The following is a 20,259-nucleotide window of genomic DNA, read 5'->3' on the forward strand; positions in this document are numbered from 1 at the left end:
CATACTGTTGCCATGGTGCACCACTGTGAAGAAAGTGAAATCTTAAGATGGTGGATAGGGTACCAATTAAGTGGGCCACCTTGTCATGGATGGTTTTGAGCTTCTTGAATGTTGTTGGAGCTACACATATTCAAACAAGCAAGGAGTATCTCATCACATTCATGGCTTGTGCCTTGAAAATGGCAGAAAGAATTTTGGGACTCAGGAAATGAATTCCCACAGAATTCTCAACTTCTGATCTATTCTTGCCGCCGTAGGAGTTTCTGGTCTATGATCATCCCCATATTAAGGGTGAGTAATTCAATGATGTTAATGGCATTGAACGTCATGGTGAGATGATTAGGTTCTCTCTTGTTGGATGTGATCATTGCCTGGCACTTGTTTGGTGTGAATGTTATTTGCCACTTTTCAGCCCAAGCCTGAATATTGTCAAGGTTTTGCTTCATATGTGCATGGGCTACTGCTACTTCATTATCTGAGGAGTTGCAAATGGAATGCAACACTGTGAAATAATAAGTAAACTTCTCCCCTTTTGATCTTATGATGTAAAGAAAGTCATAGTTAAAGCGTCTGAAGATGGCTGGTCCTGAAATTCTGCCCTGAGGAACTCCTGTGATGGTGTCCTGGGGCTGAGATTTATTGGCCTCCAACAACCATCTCTTTTTGTGCTAGGTATGGGCAGCACGGTAGCATGGTGGTTAGCATAAATGCTTCACAGCTCCAGGGTCCCAGGTTCGATTCCCGGCTGGGTCACTGTCTGTGCGGAGTCTGCACGTTCTCCCCGTGTGTGCGTGGGTTTCCTCCGGGTGCTCCGGTTTCCTCCCACAGTCCAAAGATGTACGGGTTAGGTGGATTGTCCATGCTAAATTGCCCATAGTGTCCTAAAGGTTAAGGGGGGGGGTTGCTGGGTTACGGGTATAGGGTGGATATGTGGGTTTGAGTAGGGTGAGCATTGCTCGGCACAACATCGAGGGCCGAAGGGCCTGTTCTGTGCTGTACTGTTCTATGTTCTATGTTCTATGTTCTATGTATGTCTCCAACCTCACGCAAGCTCTCCTTATTCCCGTTGACTTCAATTTTACTTGGGTGCCTTGATGCCACAATCAGTCAAATGTGGTATTGATATCAAGGGCAACCAACTTCATTCACCTCTGGGATTCAACTGTTTTGTTTCTTTTTGGACCAAAGATATAATGAGATCTGGAATCAAGTAGTCCTGGAGGAACTCAACTGAGCATCGATGAACAGGTTATTTGTGCGTACGTCGTGTTGACAGCGCTGTCAATGATAATTTCCATCATTTTGCTGATGTTTTACAGTAAACTGGTTGAGTTGGATCTGCTCAATCAGATTCATCTTGTCCTTTTTTTGTGGACAGTGCATACCTAGGTGATTTTCTACATTGTTGGGTAGACAATGCCAGCTCTTCAATACACTGAGGAGAAGCTTTGCACAATCCAGACTTATACAAAGCTATTTTCTCAACATAATCTGAAGTATAACTCAAGTCTACCAAATAATCAGTACTATCTACTCTCAGACTTGGTACCCACATTGCAACAGCATCTAAAAGCCTGCTGTGATAAAAGTACATCACTCTAGATATGGCATTTGAAGTCCTTTTTTGCATTGCCTAATGATGAAAAATAGGTTAGCGCGCTAAGTTTCCTAATGAAATTCTGCTAATCAGTACTTGTGGAAAAACCAATTATGCCACACCATATGTTCAAACTGAAGTTGAATTTAATTAGTCTTGTCATTTGCTCTTATTGTACTATTAATAAATTCACGGTTTTCTACAATTCAACTTTAGATGCAACCACCAAATTAAAAAAAATAATGAATTCCTGCTTTTCTTTGGCAGTTGACAAAAAATTTTAACATACGTCATTCATTCCAACAGCAAGATGAGATTATGCCAGTGAAGTTTGATGAGCCCCTTGATTGGGTGGCAGCTGAACAACCAATTAAGGACCAACAATTTCTACTGAATACAAAAGTAATGGAAGTATGTGGAAATCTTCCGGTTTATTGGCTCCATCCTTCATATTTGAAAGGTAAACACAATAGAAGTGAAAGTATCAAAAATTTTGCACCTGGTTTCCAGTTTGCATCAAAGAGGCTATTTTGTTGTTAATAAATTGATATGTTCAAGCACCCTTGTTCGATCATAGAATGCTCAGAAGACAAAATTGCTGCTACAGACTGATTGCATCAATAATTAATTTTATATCATTACTCCAATATCTTGCGCATTTTAAATTGAATGGCTGGCTCTTTCCCCAGTGAATTATGTAATCATGATAATGAGAAAGTCAAATTTATTGATGAAAATAACTTCATGGCGAGATTTAAAACTTTCATTTTACTATCCAAAGTGATTATATTGCATTTTATACAGAGAATATAGGCTACCCATCAATGAGTAACAAGATAATCAAGGTAGCCAGACAATTAAATACTCCTTTAAAGAAGCAAATGTCAAAAAGTTTCTCGTTATTAAATGCCGAAATTAGATTTTAGCTCAGAGCTCACTCATGGCAATCTGCTCTTTTTTACGACAGGTAAACACGTAGAATACACCGGGTAATGTTAGTGTGTGAGCGCGCAACATTTCCATACGGCAATCCTAGGCCCACCATTTTTATACCAGCATTATTTTAAATGAGTAGCACTTTCAGTAAATAAGCAGATCAAAGAATGCTTGTCTGCAAATGATCACCCACTATAACTTCTAGGCTACAATGTTTAGTTTGTCCGTAATGGGTTTAGTTGGATTTTTAGGGGGTGCGCACTGCCAATAACGATTACTATGTCTTGTTGAAGGTGATGGGATAACATCTAGGTTTATTAATGGCTTAGAGCATTGGTGAAAGAATAGTAATAAGTTCTACTTTACTGTATTTAACAGATTTTAGCTTACGGAAGGTATACAATTTATTGACTATATGTATCTCTACAAATGTTCTTATCAAAGCACAGAATGAATATTGACCCAAGAACCACTAATGCTCGACACAAAGCATAAGATATAGAAAACCACTAATTATTTTCATAAACCTATAATGGATGTGCCAGAGGCAAGCTTTGAGGCGTATTGATCACAAATTAATGGCCATCTGCTTATAGATTGCTACTCGTCTAGACAAAAGTCATTTCTGGTTAGGTCTTTTATGGAACCGAAAGAGTCATCATTTCAATTTTCTGTTCCCTTACGCCCCCATGCAGTTCAATTTCTACCACATGCACTCAATGAAATGACTGCCTTTGCTGACTAGAAATAGAATTGTCAAAATTTCTGATAACAAACCCATGTCTCTCTGAAAGCAAGCAATGCAAAAACAAAGTCAGAAACATCTTTTAAAAATGAAAGCATGCAAGGTTCTTCTTTGAAGAGAACGACAATCTTGTTTGAGTACAACATAGATATTTGCAAAGAAATACTATAGGGAGAGATACTGATTCTCGGTGAAGTATAAATCAATATTTTCAAATTCCGAATATATATTATATATAGTGCTAGTGCATCTGTGGAGTCAACTTCCATTCACATACTTGTATTGTCTGTAGAATGCCTGGAAGACATAGAATTATAGATAGTACATATTAGAAAATAGTTTTGGGGGACCAGGTCAATTTTGTGCAATAATGCCAATGGACCCACAAAGCCGACAATGTTCTCATTCAGCATTGTAACTTTTCAGACCTAGGATTTGATGATTTTCAAGAACCCGAGGCTACGGAAGAAGACGTATACACTGCTGGATTGGAAGCCAAAGCCAAGGGGAAGCGTTCGTCACGCTCCGTGGACCCCGATGTGAGTGTATGCTTAAAACAAAATATTGTCCATTTTCAAACATACAGCTGTTGGAACCATAGAAACCCTACATGAAGAAAGAGGCCGTTCAGCCAATCGAGCCTGCACCGACCCTTCAAATGAGCACTCTACCCAAGCCCACTCCCCCTATCCTGATAGTCCCACAACTTAACCTGCACATCCCTGGAAACCAAAGCACAATTTGTCATGGTCAATCGACCTGCACATCTTTGGACTGTGGAGTACCGGGCGGAAACCCATGCAGACACGGGGAGAATGTGCAAACTCCACACAGATAATGACCCAAGGCTAGAATTGAACCCAAGTCCCTGGCGCTGTTAGGCAGCAGTTATACCCACTGTGCTGCCCCTTTTAAAATGTTTTTTTTACAACAATCAATGACAGTTTCATGTCACCATTACTGATGCGAGCTGCATATTCCAGATTTATTTCAAATAATCAAATTGAGTTTAAAATTCCACCAGCTGCATGGTGGGATTTGAACCCACATCCACAGGGCATTAGTCTGGGGCCTTTAGTCCAGTGGAATTGAGACCACACCAGCATCTCCCCTAAATTCCTGTATAAAAATACTGTTCTTCATGCTGTAGTTCAAACGGTGCGAGAATGTTAATAATGTGGATGGCCCATCAGTAATGCAATTCTATCAAAACATCTGCACCAATAGAGGGGTGCAGTTCCATTGATCATTTTAAACATACATTTCCATCCTCATTAGTTGGAACTAGCTGCTGGGGAACCAGAAAGAGCAAGACTGATATTTCTAATCAAAGCTTGGGGGTTAGAACATTTTGTAGGTAGATGAAAGGTAATTGCTACCTTGTATCCTCTTGTTATACATAAATGGCTAGTCCTCCACTTCGCACAAACTCACAGCACCCGTGGTTTCACCTGACAGTGTTTATGGTCCATCTACTCAGGGATACTCATTGAGCAGCCTTGGATTATAGGGATTAGTGTCATGTCAGGAACTTGATTCAGGGGTTTCAGTTTGTATTGTGATGTTTTATATGTGAGCTGAGCTCTCCAGTCATGTACAAACCCACTTGTTTCCATATCTGTTTCTCTCTTGGCAGGTCAGTCATTAATTGACCAGTTATTGCCAGTACACCTGCAACTTAATTAGTTGCAGAACATGAAGTAATAATGATGAATTATGTTCTGGAAATGAAATGAAGAAATGAAATGAAAACCTCTTATTGTCACAAGTAGGCTTCAAATGAAGTTACTGTGAAAAGCCCCTCGTCGCCACATTCGGGGAGGCTGGTACGAGCAGATTTTATTGAAAATCATTCCACATTGATAAGGGAAGCAACCACAACCCAACTCAGGAAATAAATTTAAAACCATTCTAGATTAGCTATCCGTTGAGTGTGCCCCAAGTTACAAAATGGGCAACCCAGAATCAATAGAATCTACAGCACATAAGGATGTTATCTGTCCCATCATGCAACTTTGAAAGAGCTATCCGATTAGCTGCACTCCCCCACTCTTCCCTTTCAGAAGTTACTATTGAATCCGTTCCTATTACCCATTCAAGTGATCCATTACAGATCATAACAGGATGGATTCTCCATTGCCTGACACCTCGATTGGGATTTCTGATCAGTTGAAGAATGGAGCATCCCCCTGGCGCCCAACCCATTGCGATGCTTTGATCCCCCGCCAGTGGACACAGTGCGATACCCACTCCTCGTCAGTGTGAGGGCCCATTTCAATATAATTAATGGCCTGGAAGCCTGATTCACCACTCCCCCATTATGCACCAACCCCCACAGCGAGAAATATACCAGGCGGGCTTTGGTGCAGGTTTTCCCTAGCATCAAGTTTGCCTGACTCTGGGGCAGCACAGGGGCGCAGTGGTTAGCACTGCTGCCTCACGGTGCTGAGGCCCCTGGTTCGATCCAGGCCCTGGGTCACTGTCTGTGTGGAGTTTGCACATTCTACCCGTGTCTGCGTGGGTCTCACTCCCACAACCCAAAGATCTGCAGCGTAGGTGGATTGGCCACACTAAATTGCCCCTTAATTGGAAAAAAAATGATTGGGTACTCTAAATTTATTTAAAAAATGTTTGCCTGATGCAGTGGACTCCGAGGTGGGTCAGTGTATAATAGAGGTGCCCACTAAAGTCCATCGGAAGCCCCGCTTCCCCGCACAACGCTAATCCTGCAAACCCCTGCCACTGCCAAGTAGGGACATCCTCCCCCACCTCAGGAACAATGGATCACCCACCCCCACAGCACACACCTGACCCCTGACTCCCCCCTCCATCAGAGCCTCCCGGGTGCCGCTGGACCACAGAATCTGCCACCCACACAAAATGGCGGCCCGATACTGGGATTCCGGTGAGCTCTCCCCCACGCATAAATTTGTAAAGGCGACCCAGGCACCACTCTCAACGCCAGTGGAGACAAGCTGATTCTCTGCTGGCTGGAGCACATAGGCTCCAGAATGGAGAATCCTGGCCATGATGTTATGGCTACAACAGACATCAGAGACAAAGAAGGACTGGACTGGGTGTTAAAGTATTTCTGGATGCAAGGTGTTCAGGAAAGATAAGAAAGGAAGAAAAGGGAGAAGGGAGGGTGGTATTGATGAAGGGAGGCATTGCACTGCTGGAGAGAGAGAGAGACGATATCCCAGAGATGTCAAGGACAGAATTTATTTGGTTAGAGCTAAGAAACAAAAAAAGTACAATTACATTGCTCAACGTAATGTTTTGGCCACCAACCAGTGGAAATACTGTAGAGGAACAAATTTGAAAGAAAATTATAGGGAAATGCAAAAATTATAGAGTAGTTAAAGTGGGGAGATTTAATGACCCAAATATAGACTCCAGTAGGAGTAGTGTAAAGGGCAGAGAGGGGTAAAAGTTTGTAGTACATTCAGGAAAGTTTTCTACAGCAGTATGTTTTCAGTCCACCAAGAAAGGAGGTACTGCTAGACCTGTTCTTGGGAATTAGGTGGTCCAAGTGGATCAGGTATCAGAAGGAGATCATTTAGGGGCAGTGATCATTGTGTCAAAAGGGTGGCTATAGAAAAGGACAAAGACTAATCAAGAGTAAGAATAATTATCAGGGGAAAGCCAACATCAATGGGGTAGGGACAGTTCTAGACTACATAAAATGGCGTCAAATGTTGGCATGCAAAAGGATGGCTGAATATTGTGCTTCCTTCCAAGAAGAGATAGTTCGAGGACAGTCATGGTTAATTCCCTCAAAAGGGAAAGCTAGGGTAAACAAATCCAAAGCTCCTTGGATGAGCTAAATATTAAGATGAAGAAGAAAAGAAAAGGTGTGCTCATGACCGGTTTTGGGTTGAAAATACAATTGATAACCAGGTTGAAAAGGAATATAGGAACAGGAGTAGGCCATTTAGCCCATCGAGCCTGTATTCAATACAATCATGGCTGATCCAACACATCAATGACTTTTACTCACACCATCCCCATAATCTTTTACATTATTGTTAATCAGAAATCAATCAATCTCTACCGTAATTGAGCTTCCATGGTCCTTTCAGGTAGAGAAGTCCAAAGACTCTCAACTCTCTGTGTACATCAATTTCTCCTCGTCTAAGCCTCAAGTGGCTTCCATTTTGAAATTGTGCCCCCTGGTTTTAGACTCCCAACCAAGGGAAACATTTTACCTGCATCAAAGAGATCACCTCTCATTCTTTGAAATTCTAGAGAATACAGTTTTCCCAACCTCTCTTCATTACATAGTCCCACAATTACCGGGACAAATCAGATGAACATTCGTTGCACTCTGCAGCAATAATATCCTTCCTGAGGTAAGGGGACCAAAATTGCAAACAGCACTCCAGCTGGCTTCTAACCAAGCTCTTATACAATTGAAGCAAGACTTCACTACTCCTGTATGGCAGACAAACTGCATAGTTACTTTGCATCAGTCTTCACGGTGGAAGACACCAGTAGGATGCCAGAGCTCTAGGAGAATCAGTGGGCAGAGGTGAGTGCAGTGGCCATCACTAATGAGAAGATTCTGGGGAAACTGAAAGGTCTGAAGGTCGGAAAGTGTATAAATCACCTGGAGCGGATGGATGATCCAGGAGAAGGAACTGAAGGCACTGTTGCTAAGTTTGCAGGTGATACAAAGATCTGTAGTGAGAGAGGCAGTATTGAGGAAGCAAGGGGACTGCAGAAGGATTTGTACAAGCTAGGACAGTGGGCAATGAAGTGGCAAATGAAATACAATGTGGAAAAGTGTGAGGTTTTGCTCATTGGAAGGAGGAATTTAGGCATGAACTATTTTCTAAATGGGGAAATGCTTAGGAAATCAGAAGTTCAAAGGGACTTGGGAGTCCTTGTTCACGATTCTCTTAAGGTTATCGTGCAGGTTCAGTCGGAAGTTAAGAAGGCAATGCAATGTTAGGATTCATGTCAAGAGTGTTAGAATACACAACCAGGTATGTACTTCTGAGGCTGTATAAGGCTCGCGTCAGACCCCATTTGGAGTACTGTGAGCAGTTTTGGGCCCCATATCTAAGGAAGGATGTGTTGGCCTTGGAAATGGTCCAGAGGAGGTTCACAAGAATGATCTCTGGAATGAAAAATTGTCGTATGAGGAACAGTTGAGGACTCTGGGTCTGTACGCGTTGGAGTTTAGAAGGATGAGGGGGAATCTTATTGAAACTTACAAGGTACTGCGAGGCCTGGATAGAGTGGACATGGAGAGGACGTTTCCACTCGTCAGAAAAATTAGAACCAGAGGACACCATCTCAAACTAAAGGGGGGATCCTTTAAAACAGAGATGAGGAGGAATTTCTTCAGCCAGTGGGTGGTGAATCTGTGGAACTCTTTGCCGCAGAAGGCGGTGGAGGCCAAATCACTGAGTGTCTTTAGGACAGAGATAGATAGGTTCTTGATTAATAAGGGGATCAAGGGTTATGGGGAGAAGGCAGGAGAATGAGGATGAGAAAATATCAGACATGATTGAATGGCGGAGCAGACACGATGGGCCTAGTGATCTAATTCTGCTCCTATGGTCTTACGGTACCCAAATCCTCTTGTGATAAAAGCTAACATTCCATTAGCCTGTCTCATAGCTTGTTGCACCTGCATGTTAGCCTTCAGTGATTTATGGACCAGAGTACCCAAACCTCTTCATACATCTGCAATTTCTAATTTCTAACCATTTAGGAAATGCTCTACACTTCTGTTCCGTCTACCAAAATGGATTACTTCACATTTTTTCCCATTATATTCCATCTGCCATGTTCTTTCCCATTAACTTGGCCTGTCCAAATATTCCAGTAGCCACTTTACATCTTCCTCACAACACACATTCCCATGAGCTTGGAAATATTGCATTTGATCTCCACATTCAAACCATTGATATATATTGTGAACAGCTGGGTCCAAGTCCTGATCCTTGCGGTACCCCACTAGCCACAGCTTGCTAATGGCAGAAAACACGTTTATTCCTACTCTTTGTTTTCTGCCTGTTGGCCAATCCTTAATCCTTGCCAATATATTGCCTCCTATCCCACGTGCTTTTATTTTGCTAATCCACCTCCTGTGGGGAACTTTATCAAAAGACCTGAAAATCCAAATATAGTACATCCATCGACCTTCCTTTAGCACTCTCCTTTGCTGCACAGGCCATGATGAAGGAGGAGATAGTTCAAACATTAGGAGGGTGTAAAATTAATAACAAAGAAGTATTGTGTAGGATGTTTGTACTTTAGGTTGACAAGGGGACCAGAGCCAGATGAGATGCATCTGAGGATATTAAGAGAAGTGAGAGTGGAGATTACAGAGGCACTGGCTATAATTTTTCAGTCTTTCTCAGACTTAGCAATGGTGTTAGAGAACTGGAGAATTGCAAATGTTATATTGCTGATCAAAATAGGTGTAATGGGAAGGCTAGCAACTAAGACCAGTCAGTTTAACTTTGAAGGTGGGAAAATTCTAGAAGAAATAATTTGGGACAAAATTAATGACCACAGGGACAAATGTGAGCTCATTAAGGAAATTCAGCATGGATTCGACAAGGGAAATTATATTTCAACTAACATGTTGGAGGTAACAGAGAGGATTGATGGATAATGCTGTGCTGTGGTATACAGGGACTTCCAACTGTTTTGCATAATGTAAATAACAAGTAAATGAGATTAAATTAACTGAGGGATAAATTAAAGGGGCTGTCCCAAATGGAAATTGTCTCAAACAAAACGAATTATAAATTAAACTTAAGACCTCAAATCAAATGTAATGAACGGGGTTGATAAGGCACCCCAGCCCCTGCGGTGTCCAATGGGCACGGACGTTTTCGAGGGTGCCCGTGGGCATCATATGCTTCCGCTCCGGGGCACCCGGCCACGAAGGAAACCGTGGAAGAGGGGCAGGCTGTCAGGTCAGACAACTCCCTCGATGGACTGCACGGTAGTGCAATGGGTAGCACTGTTGCTTCACAGATCCAGGGTCCCAGGTTCGAATACCGGCTTGGCTCACTGCTTCTGTGGAGTCTGCATGTTCCCGCTGTGTCTGCATGGGTTTCCTTCAGGTGCTCCGGTTTCCACCCACAAGTCCCAAAAGACGGGCTGTTAGGTACTTTCGATATTCTGAATTCTCCCCCTGTGTACCCGAACAGGAGCCGGAATGTGGTGACTTGTGGCTTTTCACAGTAACTTCATTACAGTGTTAATATAAACCGACTTGTGACAATAAAATATATTATTATTATTTCTCACTGCCTGGACCTGCTGGTGGCAAGCTTTGCCAGGCCCAGGAGCAGGTTCACAACAAGGTCCTCCTCCCAGCCCACCCATCTCCGCACAGGGTGTCGTCGATTAGGAGCTTTGGGCGGAAATGGAAACAAAACTGCAACAATTTTTAAAAAAAATAATTGAACAGGGAGTGCAGCCCATCACAACCTTCGCAAACAGTCATCACGGACACCACAAGACCACAAACAGGGCAGGTATCTTAGGAGTACGTGAACTAGTGCATCCTATGTATGGTACTGCTGCATGCAACACCCTCCACCCCAGATCGCCAATGTTAAGGGGGAGAACTACTCCATAGAATGACCTCTGCCGCTGGATGACAGCAAGGCACGTCAAGGTATGGCCGGGCGACTGGTGAACAAGTGAAGGGTGTTCAGCAGCAGCCCATGCAGGAAACTTCCATGCACTACGAAAGGGCATGGAGGGTATTTCCACATAGCAGCTCAGTCTGTGGGGCTCCGGATACCAAAGATGGGGAGGGGGGGGGGGGGGGGGGGATTCACCCCTACCCGGCGGGGCGGGGGGTCCCGGCGGGACAGAGTGGCGTGAACCACTCCAGTGTCGGGCTGCCCCAAAAGGTGCGGAATCCTCCGCACCTTCAGGGGCTAGGCCCGCCCCGCAGTGGACGGCACCCCGCCGGCCAGCGGGAAAGGAGCTTGGCGCCACGCCACCCGGCACCGAAGTGCTTCTGCCAGCCGCCGTGAGTCGGCGCATGTGCGGGAGCACCAGCGCGTGCTGGCACCATCCCCGCGCATGCGCAGAGGGATTGGCTCCTGCACTGGGAATGTCGGGGGACCACAGCCTCCGCAGCGGAACAGTAGAGTGCCCCCACGGCACAGGCCACCCACGGATCGGTGGGCCCCGATCGCGGGCCAGGCCACTGTGGGGGCACCTCCCGGGGCCAGATCCTCCCGCACCCCCCCAAGAAGCCCAGAGCCCGCCCGCGCCGCCAGGTCCCGCCAGTAAGGGACATACTCTAATTTATGCCGGCGGGACTGGCAACAGACAGGCAGGACTTCGGCCCAGCGCGGGCCGGAGATTTCGGGCAGCCCCAGCGGCCATTGAGTCGCGCCGGACCACGCCATTCTCCGAGGCGGGCCACACGACTCACGCTGGGCCGGTTTTTGGGGGGCGGGAAAATTAGGACGAAGGCAGGGGCGGGATTCACGCCGACCCCCGGCGATTCTCCCACTGGGCGGGGTGTCGGAGAAACCCGCCCGGGGTGTCAGGCCTTGGGGCCAGTGTGCAATTCCATCGAGCACAGGTACACTTAGACGGGTGTTCATCTGTGCCTCCTCAAAAGGCATTTGATGCAAAAGACCTGTGAGCAGATTTGTGGGCGGCACGGCCGTTCAGTGGTTAGCACTGATGCCTCACCGTGCCAGGGTCCTGGGTTCAATTCCGGTGTTGGGTGACTGTGTGGAGTTTGCACTTTCTCCCCGTGTCTCCGTGAGTTTCCTCCGGGTGCTCCGGTTTCCACCCACAGTCCAAAGATGTGCAGGTTACGTGGATTGCCAATGCTATCTGTCTCTTACTGAACAAAAGGTTAGGGGGTGGCACGGTAGCAATTGGTTAGCATTGTTGCTTCACAGCTCCACGGTCCCATGTTCGATTGCCAGCTTGGGTCACTGTCCGTGTGGAGTCTGCACGTTCTTCCCGTGTCTCAGTGGGTTTCCGCCGGATGCTCCGATTTCTTCCCACAAGTCCCAAAAGACGTGCTGTTAGGCAATTTGGACATTCTGACTTCTCCCTCTGTGTACCCGAACAGGCGCCGGAATGTGGCGCTTTGGGGTTTTTCACAGTAACTTCATTGCAGTGTTAATGTCAGCCCACTTGTGACAATAGAGATTATTGTTGTTATTATTATTATTACTGGGTTACGGGAATAGGATGGAGGCATGGACTTAAGTAGGGTGCTCTTTCCAAGGGCCGTTGCAGACTCGATGGGCCGAATGGCCTCCTTCTGCACTGTAAATGCTATAATTCAAAGTTAGAGTTCAGGGAATAAAAGGGACATTAGAGATAGCAGATAAAATTCAATACAGGGAAGTGATAAATAATTCAATTTGTTAGGAAGAAGGTGGAGGGACAGTATAAAATAAAGGATACAACTCTAAAGTGGGTGCAGGAGCAGAGGAACCTGGGTGTATATGCACATACAACATTGAAAGTGACAGCGCAGGTTCAGAGAGCGATGAATAAAGCATGCAGTATCCTGGGCCTTGTTAATGGTGTTTAAGACAAGGAGGTTATGTTGAACTGCTATAAGAGACTTGTTTGGCCTCAGCTGGAGTATTGCATACAGTTATGGGGAATGCACTGGGAAGGATGTGAAGGAATTGGGGAGAATGCAGAAAGGTTCTATGAGAATAGTTCCAGGGATGAGGAACTTCAGTTACGTCAATAGATTGGAGAATTTGGGTCTGTTTTCCTTGGAGAAAAGGCTGAGGACGTTTCAGAGAGGTATTCAAAATCATGGGGGATCTGGACCGAGTGGATAGGGAGAAACGGTTCCTACCTGTGAAAGGATCTTGAATGGGAGAGAACAGATTGAAAGTAATCGGCAAAAGAAGCAAAAGCGACACAAGAAAAAAAAAACTTTTTCATGCAAAGTGTTGTTAGGGTTTGGAACGCCGAGGACCAGGGTTTGATCCCGGTCCTGGGTCACCGACCATGTGGAGTTTGCACATTCTTCCCGCGTCTGCATGGGCCTCACCCCCACAACCTAAAGATGTGCGGGGGAGGTGGATTGGCCCTGAATTGGGGAAAAAATGAATTGGGTACTCTAAATTAAAACAAAAGGGTTTGGAACGCACAATCTGAGAGTGTGGTAGAGGCAGGTTCAATTGAAGCATTAAAAAGTGAATTAGACTGTTATCTGAACAGGAAGAATGCACAGGGTTATGGCGAGGAGGTCAGAGAATGGCACTCAGTGAGTTGTTTATTCGGAGAGCCAGTGCATACACGATGGGCTTGGATAGCCTCCTTAAGAGCTATAACAACTCTGTGAATTCTGCAACTCTATTTTCAAGTAGCACTTTTAAAAGAGCCATGACTGAAACTTGTCAGAATTCACATTGCACTAATAAACTCAAGGAAATATCTCTCACGTCACTCAGAGTGACCATCGTTTTTTTCTCTATGATTTGAGAGTACCCAATAATTTTTTTCCAATTAAGGGACAATTTAGTGTGGCCAATCTACCTACCCTGCCCATCTTTGGGTTGTGGGGGTGAGACCCATGCAGACACAGGGAGAATGTGCAAAGTCCACACCAACAGTAACCCAGGACCGGGATCGAACCGGGTCCGCAGCGCCGTGAGGTGGCAGTGCTAACCACTGCACCACCGTGCCGCCTAGAGTGACCATCCTGCCAGTCTGTAAAAGTTAACATAAAATTAGATCTTTCACAATCATCCCTGCCACTTCTGTTCATAATTAGAGGCTCTGTTAATAATAATCAGTCCGATGTAAACTAATGAAAATGTGACCTATTATGCATCTGCAAGATAGAATCAGTTTAACATCAAGCCCTGTTGAAGCTTTACAAAGGCCTGTATTCTCGCTATTTGAAATGATAGGGTGAAAATGTATTTTGCCCAACATTTTCTCTTTGATGTATCTTTGTTTAAAATCTTTTCAAAAAAAGCAAAATGGAGCTATACTTTTCATCAATCAAAGGCCGCATATTGACTCCAAAAGCAAATCTACTCCAAAAACTATGATTAAACACAGATGGAGGGGAATGAGATTTGTCTGGTCTTGCAAGATGGGCAATAGTTCATCGCTATCTGGTTTTACATTCCGCTTGCTTTTCAAAGAAAAACTGGCAGTGTAAAATGGGCAGAGATACGCTATCATCGGTTTTGTGCTGCGGTTCAGGTCCTACAGTGTCTTTCAATAGGCTAAGTGCAAAACTGCTCAATTTTGGAGTCATGGTGGGAGAAAATAAAATTTTTATTTCCTGTCCCTTGGAAGTAGTGAATTCGCAGGGCACAGCAAACACGGGAAAATCAGGCCACACTCCCATTGGTACTCATCCCCCTTTGCCATCCATTAATTTGACAGGGAAATAGATGGGTCCCCTACCAAAGTTTTCGATGGGTCGGGTGATCCAATCATTCCATTTGATTGGGTTTGCAATAAGTACATTCACCTTGCAAAGTCACAGGACTGACCAACTTTAAATCGGGCAGGTATCTTGGGTCGATTTACTTCAGTACCACCCTATTTGAATTTCATGTTTCGGTTTAGCCTGGCCATAAACACAATTACATAAATCCTGCAGACTAAACCCACCGATTCACTAAGAAATTAAAATGACTATCTTCAAAGTCTTTAGTTTTATTCCCCCAAGTTCTGCGATGAGGCGTTCAAAAAGGATAACAGCCGGCGCATAGCCGTTCATTTAATTCTGTGTGAACTGGTCGCAGACCGCTGCTTATTTCATCTTTTTTTTTAGTTCCCTCCTGTTCCTGTCTCCTGCTACAAAGAATAACCCATAAATATACCAATTTGAAGATTTCAGCTTAGTACTGAAGTATGTGCCATGACTGATATGAACCATCTTCTGAAGTGAGGCGAGACAAAATGAGCCTCCAACCCGATTACAATGAAAGGGTTTAGCATTTGCTCGCAGGGCAGGTTATCCCAGCTTATTTCATGGGTTAGAACATGCCTCAATTGATGTGGTGTTTGGCTCAACTGCAGAGCACAGGACATGAGGGCGGTACCTGCAGCGTACGACAACAGGAGCTAAGTTTCATAAAATACCTCAGTCAGTTTTTCTAGGATTTTCTACCAATCATCAATGTTTGTCAAATGTCACGATCACAGGGTCACATTTTACTTCAATTATTTGATTTTAGTTTTCAAGGGAGGAATTATTCTTTTCACAAATTTTAGCTGGCATTGTGAGAGAAAGTAACTGAACTAAGGGTGCAATCTAACCGATTGCAACAGAGTCCCGTGTCGGGAGCGTTTAGCTGGGTATTTCCCGGCGCTAGAGAAAGACCACACCATCAAATGGGACTCTGTTGCAATAGAACATAGAACAGTACAGCACAGAACAGGCCCTTCAGCCCTCGATGTTGTGCCGAGCAATGATCACCCTACTCAAACCAACGTATCCACCCTATACCCATAACCCAACAACCCCCCCCCCCCCCCCCCCCCCTTAACCTTACTTTTTAGGACACTACTGGCAATTTAGCATGGCCAATCCACCTAACCCGCACATCTTTGGACTGTGGGAGAAAACCCACGCACACACGGAGAGGACGTGCAGACTCCGCACAGACAGTGACCCAGCCGGGAACCGAACCTGGGACCCTGGAGCTGTGAAGCATTTATGCTAACCACCATGCTACCGTGCTGCCCAAAATCCGGGGCTTCAGCGGGGAAGGCCCCACCGAGGGTGTATTTAGTCCTGTTTCCTGCACTGAGGAGTTCTGCTCGCCAGAACTCAGCAATGCAGAAGGAGATTGGGACTGGACGTGGCCCTTGCGGCTAAAGGGATCAAAGGGTATGGAGAGAAAGTGGGAGTGGGATACTGAATTTGCATGATCAGCCATGATCATATTGAATGGTGGTGCAGGCTCGAAGGGCCGAATGGCCTACTCCTACACCTATTTTCTATGTTTCTATGTAATGTGGCATTAAATTATTCAGGTCAGCAACATCCTGAATCCTACCCATAGGAACAGAAAGTGGATATTCAGCACCTTGAGTCTGCTCCACTATTTAGTGAGATCATGGCTGAACTGTACTTTAACTCCAATTACCCATCCTTGTTTATTTCTTGATACGCTTACCTAACAATCTCAGCCTTAATGTGCAATTATTTTATTCTTGCCTGGGATGCTGGTCCAGCATTTATTGCCCATCAGAGGCACTTAAGAGTCAATCACACTACTGTGTGTCTGGAGTCACATGTACACCAGACCAGGTAAGGATGGCAGATTTCCTTCCCTAAGGACCAGTGAACCAGATGGGTTTTTACGACAATCAATGGTAGTTTGATAGTCATCATTAAACTTTGATTCCAGATTATTATCAAACTCAAATTTCAACATCTACCATGGCAGGATTCGAACCTAGGTCACCAGAGATTTACACTTGATTACTAGTCCAGTGGCAGTACCACGACCCACTGCCTCCCCACTGTCCCAACATTTAGCCCTTTGATAATAATCTTTATTAGTGTCACAAGTAGGTTTACATTAACACTGCAATGAAGTTACTGTGAAAAACCCCAAGCCGTCACACTCCGGCGTCTGTTTGGATAGACTGAGGGAGAATTCAGAATGTCCAATTCACTTAACAAGCATGTCCTTCGGGACTTGTGGGAGGAAACCGGAGCACCCGGAGGAAACCCAGGCAGAAACGGGGAGAAAGTGCAGATTCCGCAGACAGTGACCCAAGCGGGAATCGAACCTGGAACCCTGGCGCTGTGAAACAACAGTGCTGACCATTGTGCTACCATGCCGCCCATTCCAGCATCCCAGACTTCCACTATTCTTTGTGTGAAAAAGTGCTTCCTAATTTCACTTCTGAATGTCCGAGCTGTAAATATGAAATTATGCCCCACTGGAAGAACTAGTTTTTCTTGTACTACCCGGTCAAATCTTATCGTTTTTAATCACCTCAATTAGATCATCCTAAAGGGAATACAAGCCAAGTTTACGATTCTCTTCTTAGAATCTCAACCAAAGTAACAATGGCGGCTGTATCACTGACCTGTTCCCGGACTGGAGTGTGTTCACAATCTTCCACGTAGTGATCCGTGCGAGAACATTAAAAAAGAGGTTCATTCTTAGCCTTCAGGTTTTTCCTCTCTTCCAGTTAAACATTATTATATGACCAGCTAGGGCCCATACATCACACAGCGACCATTGTTCAACAATAGATATAATGGAAAACTGCTGGTGTCCTTGGAACCACAAGCAAGAATGAATGACTGCCTTGAAGGGAAGAAGAGGAATTCTGGATTATTTTATTGGATTTATCTTTTGATAATATTGAATGAAATAGTCAACGTGCCTTAGCTTCTATTTAGAACGTGCATTGTAGTTCAATCGTATAGTGTTATAAGTGTACAAAAAGTATTTCGAAAGGAACAGAGAGCGACAAGTAACCAATTATTTTTCTGTCAGTTTTCTGAATAGATTCTCCAATCTCAATCGATTCAATTATACCCTCATTGAGTCCAGGATTTACTTATTCACAACAATTATATTTTGAACACCGCTCCTATAAAGCTAAATACTGCATTTTGTGTTTTGTAGCTTAAAGATGCATACTTAGGATAAACAAGTATGGCCATTTACTGGTGACTGATAAAATCATATGAATTGGACTTTTTTTTCTACCTTTACTGACACTCACAATGAACATGCATCTCTGAGGTGACAAACCACTGGATAGATTGGAACTGCTTAAATTTTTATAAAACGTCCTCTTCGCTCAATCTCTATAACCCTCCAACACCACAGAGACTTTACCATTAGTCACCCACTTTGAAATATTTCCTCCTTTCTCCAGTAGCTTCCTCGGCAGACATCGCCACCCTCTGCACTGACTCTCCTCCGTCAGCAAGGTTAGGACAGAAAGTCAGAAGCGAGCATGGGGAATAATTATGACTAAAATAATAATGGAAGGGTTGGAAGGACTGAACAATACTATCTGTCGCAAATAACGATCCACTCAATGTCATACATTCTCTCTCTCTCTTCAGGTACCATTAGCAATCACGGATTTCTATGTTTTGTTCCATGGTTATGCTTAACAAGATATTGTAGTGGTTTGCCACTGCCTGCTGGCCGACCTGGAAACTCTCCTATTCTTACTGCCTACCATAGGCATATTGGAAAGATATGCACCACTTCCCAGATGTGGGGGTACTACCACTGCACCGCAAGAGCTCTTTTCCACATCTCACATAAGTTCCACAAATATCAGCCCTCCATATCAAAAAGCCAGTGGCTTGGTGGGAAGGACAACATCCTATGTATAGCCTTCAGGATTTTCCCCTACATTCAGCCATTTCAAACTACTGAGCTGCAAGGTGGTGCATCCTACTTTATGGGGAAGCACAGCTCTCCCACATGAAATACGGCTGAAACAAATCTGGAACATGCCAATTAGAATAATTGATGGTCAACCTAGGTCTGAAACTGAAGATCAAGAAGTCAATCCAGGATCTGTTGTTGCTGATTCAATCAAAACAAATTGAACCCATTAGTCAGGAAGGGCAATGACTCCAACTAATTGATATGCAGCCCTCTGCTTTATTTCTATTCCCAGGCATAACTATACCCGGGCATACTTTAATCGAAGCAACAGTGGTCTCACCCACAGGCTGGTAAGCTGGCAAGAGCTCCACATCACCTCATTCAGGGAAGGCCCTTTAATAAGGACATGGGGAGTCCACACTGAGTAAAAATAAGAACTTAGTTTTATTTACAAACAATATAAATATACTTCCTGGCAGACTCCTTCTGGGTTTCTTCTGTTAGGTGCCTTCCTGGCCGACCTTATATAGACTGAGTAATTGTAATAACACGCCCCAGCAGGGGAACTCATACTTCGCAAGGAGCACGGGGAAGACAAGCATTCCCACCCTGTACGTCCCGTGCGGGATATTACATTCCTCCCCCGCCCCGCAAAGTCTGAAGGCCCCCTCGACAAGCAATTAGGCGGAGAGGGAGGAGCAGCTTGAGGACGTCGCAGTCTCTTCAGCTCCGGTATGTCCTCGGCGAGCTGATGCACAGGATCTGTCTGCGGCAGGAATGACGTGGCGGACGAACGTCAGGAGGCGGCCGAACTACAGAGTCGTCAACCGAGACCTCCGACGTCTGCGCCTCCATTGCAGAATTGGAAGATCCAACTTCGGGCATGTTGGCAGCGAGAGAGACATAGAACATAGAACATAGAACAGTACAGCACAGAACAGGCCCTTCGGCCCTCAATGTTGTGCCGAGCGATGATCACCCTACTCAAACCCACGTATCCACCCTATACCCGTAACCCAACAACCCCCCTTAACCTTACTTTTATTAGGACACTACGGGCAATTTAGCATGGCCAATCCACCTAAACTGGAGGCCTCACAGCAGGCTGGTTCGGCAAAGGAACAGGGAGATCCAGGGCAGACCTCTTTCGAAGCATTTCACGAGGGAGCAACCTCCGTGAGTGAATGTGACACAGGTGTCATTTCATTGGATGCCCCTGGACTTGAACTTGGTGTGTGACTGGTCGCATTTGATGGACGACACTCCCAGGGAGCTAGCGAGCACCGTTGTTGAAGTTACGTCTGAACACCGCGTCAGGTGTGAAGCGACGAGGAGGTTGCCATCAAACTGGGCAATGCCCTTGCAAACCTTGGTTGTGACATACCTTTACGCCAATGTCCAGTAGACTCAAACTCAGTCCTGCACGAAGTCTCCAACTCATTAAAACATCTCAACAGGGCAGCACGGTGGCGCAGTGGTAGCACTGCAGTCTCACGGCGCTGAGGTCCCAGGTTCGATCCCGGCTCTGGGTCACTGTCCGTGTGGAGTTTGCACATTCTCCCCGTGTCTGCGTGGGTTTCGCCCCCACAACTCAAAGATCTGCAGGGTAGGTGGACTGAACATGCTAAAATTGCCCCTTAATTGGAAAAAATGAATTG

At 44.9% G+C, this 20,259-nt stretch overlaps 1 protein-coding gene and 1 long non-coding RNA gene across 2 annotated transcripts in view; one reads left to right on the top strand and one right to left on the bottom strand.

The window, feature by feature from the left end:
• Positions 1–20,259, top strand: part of tnmd (tenomodulin) — a 208,394-nt gene that overhangs the window by 177,671 nt on the left and 10,464 nt on the right. The window contains exons 5-6 of the mRNA XM_038775967.1: positions 1,904–2,057; positions 3,705–3,817. Coding sequence (XP_038631895.1) covers positions 1,904–2,057; positions 3,705–3,817 — 267 coding nt within the window. The remainder of the gene's footprint in view (positions 1–1,903; positions 2,058–3,704; positions 3,818–20,259) is intronic.
• Positions 2,051–19,477, bottom strand: LOC119952313. The gene is made up of 3 exons (XR_005457824.1): positions 19,071–19,477; positions 17,328–17,551; positions 2,051–3,575 (listed from the first exon to the last, which is right to left on the bottom strand). It is a non-coding gene; the product is annotated as an uncharacterized LOC119952313 (long non-coding RNA).

Source organism: Scyliorhinus canicula, chromosome 17, assembly GCF_902713615.1.
Source record: "Scyliorhinus canicula chromosome 17, sScyCan1.1, whole genome shotgun sequence".
Taxonomy (NCBI): Eukaryota; Metazoa; Chordata; class Chondrichthyes; order Carcharhiniformes; family Scyliorhinidae; genus Scyliorhinus; species Scyliorhinus canicula.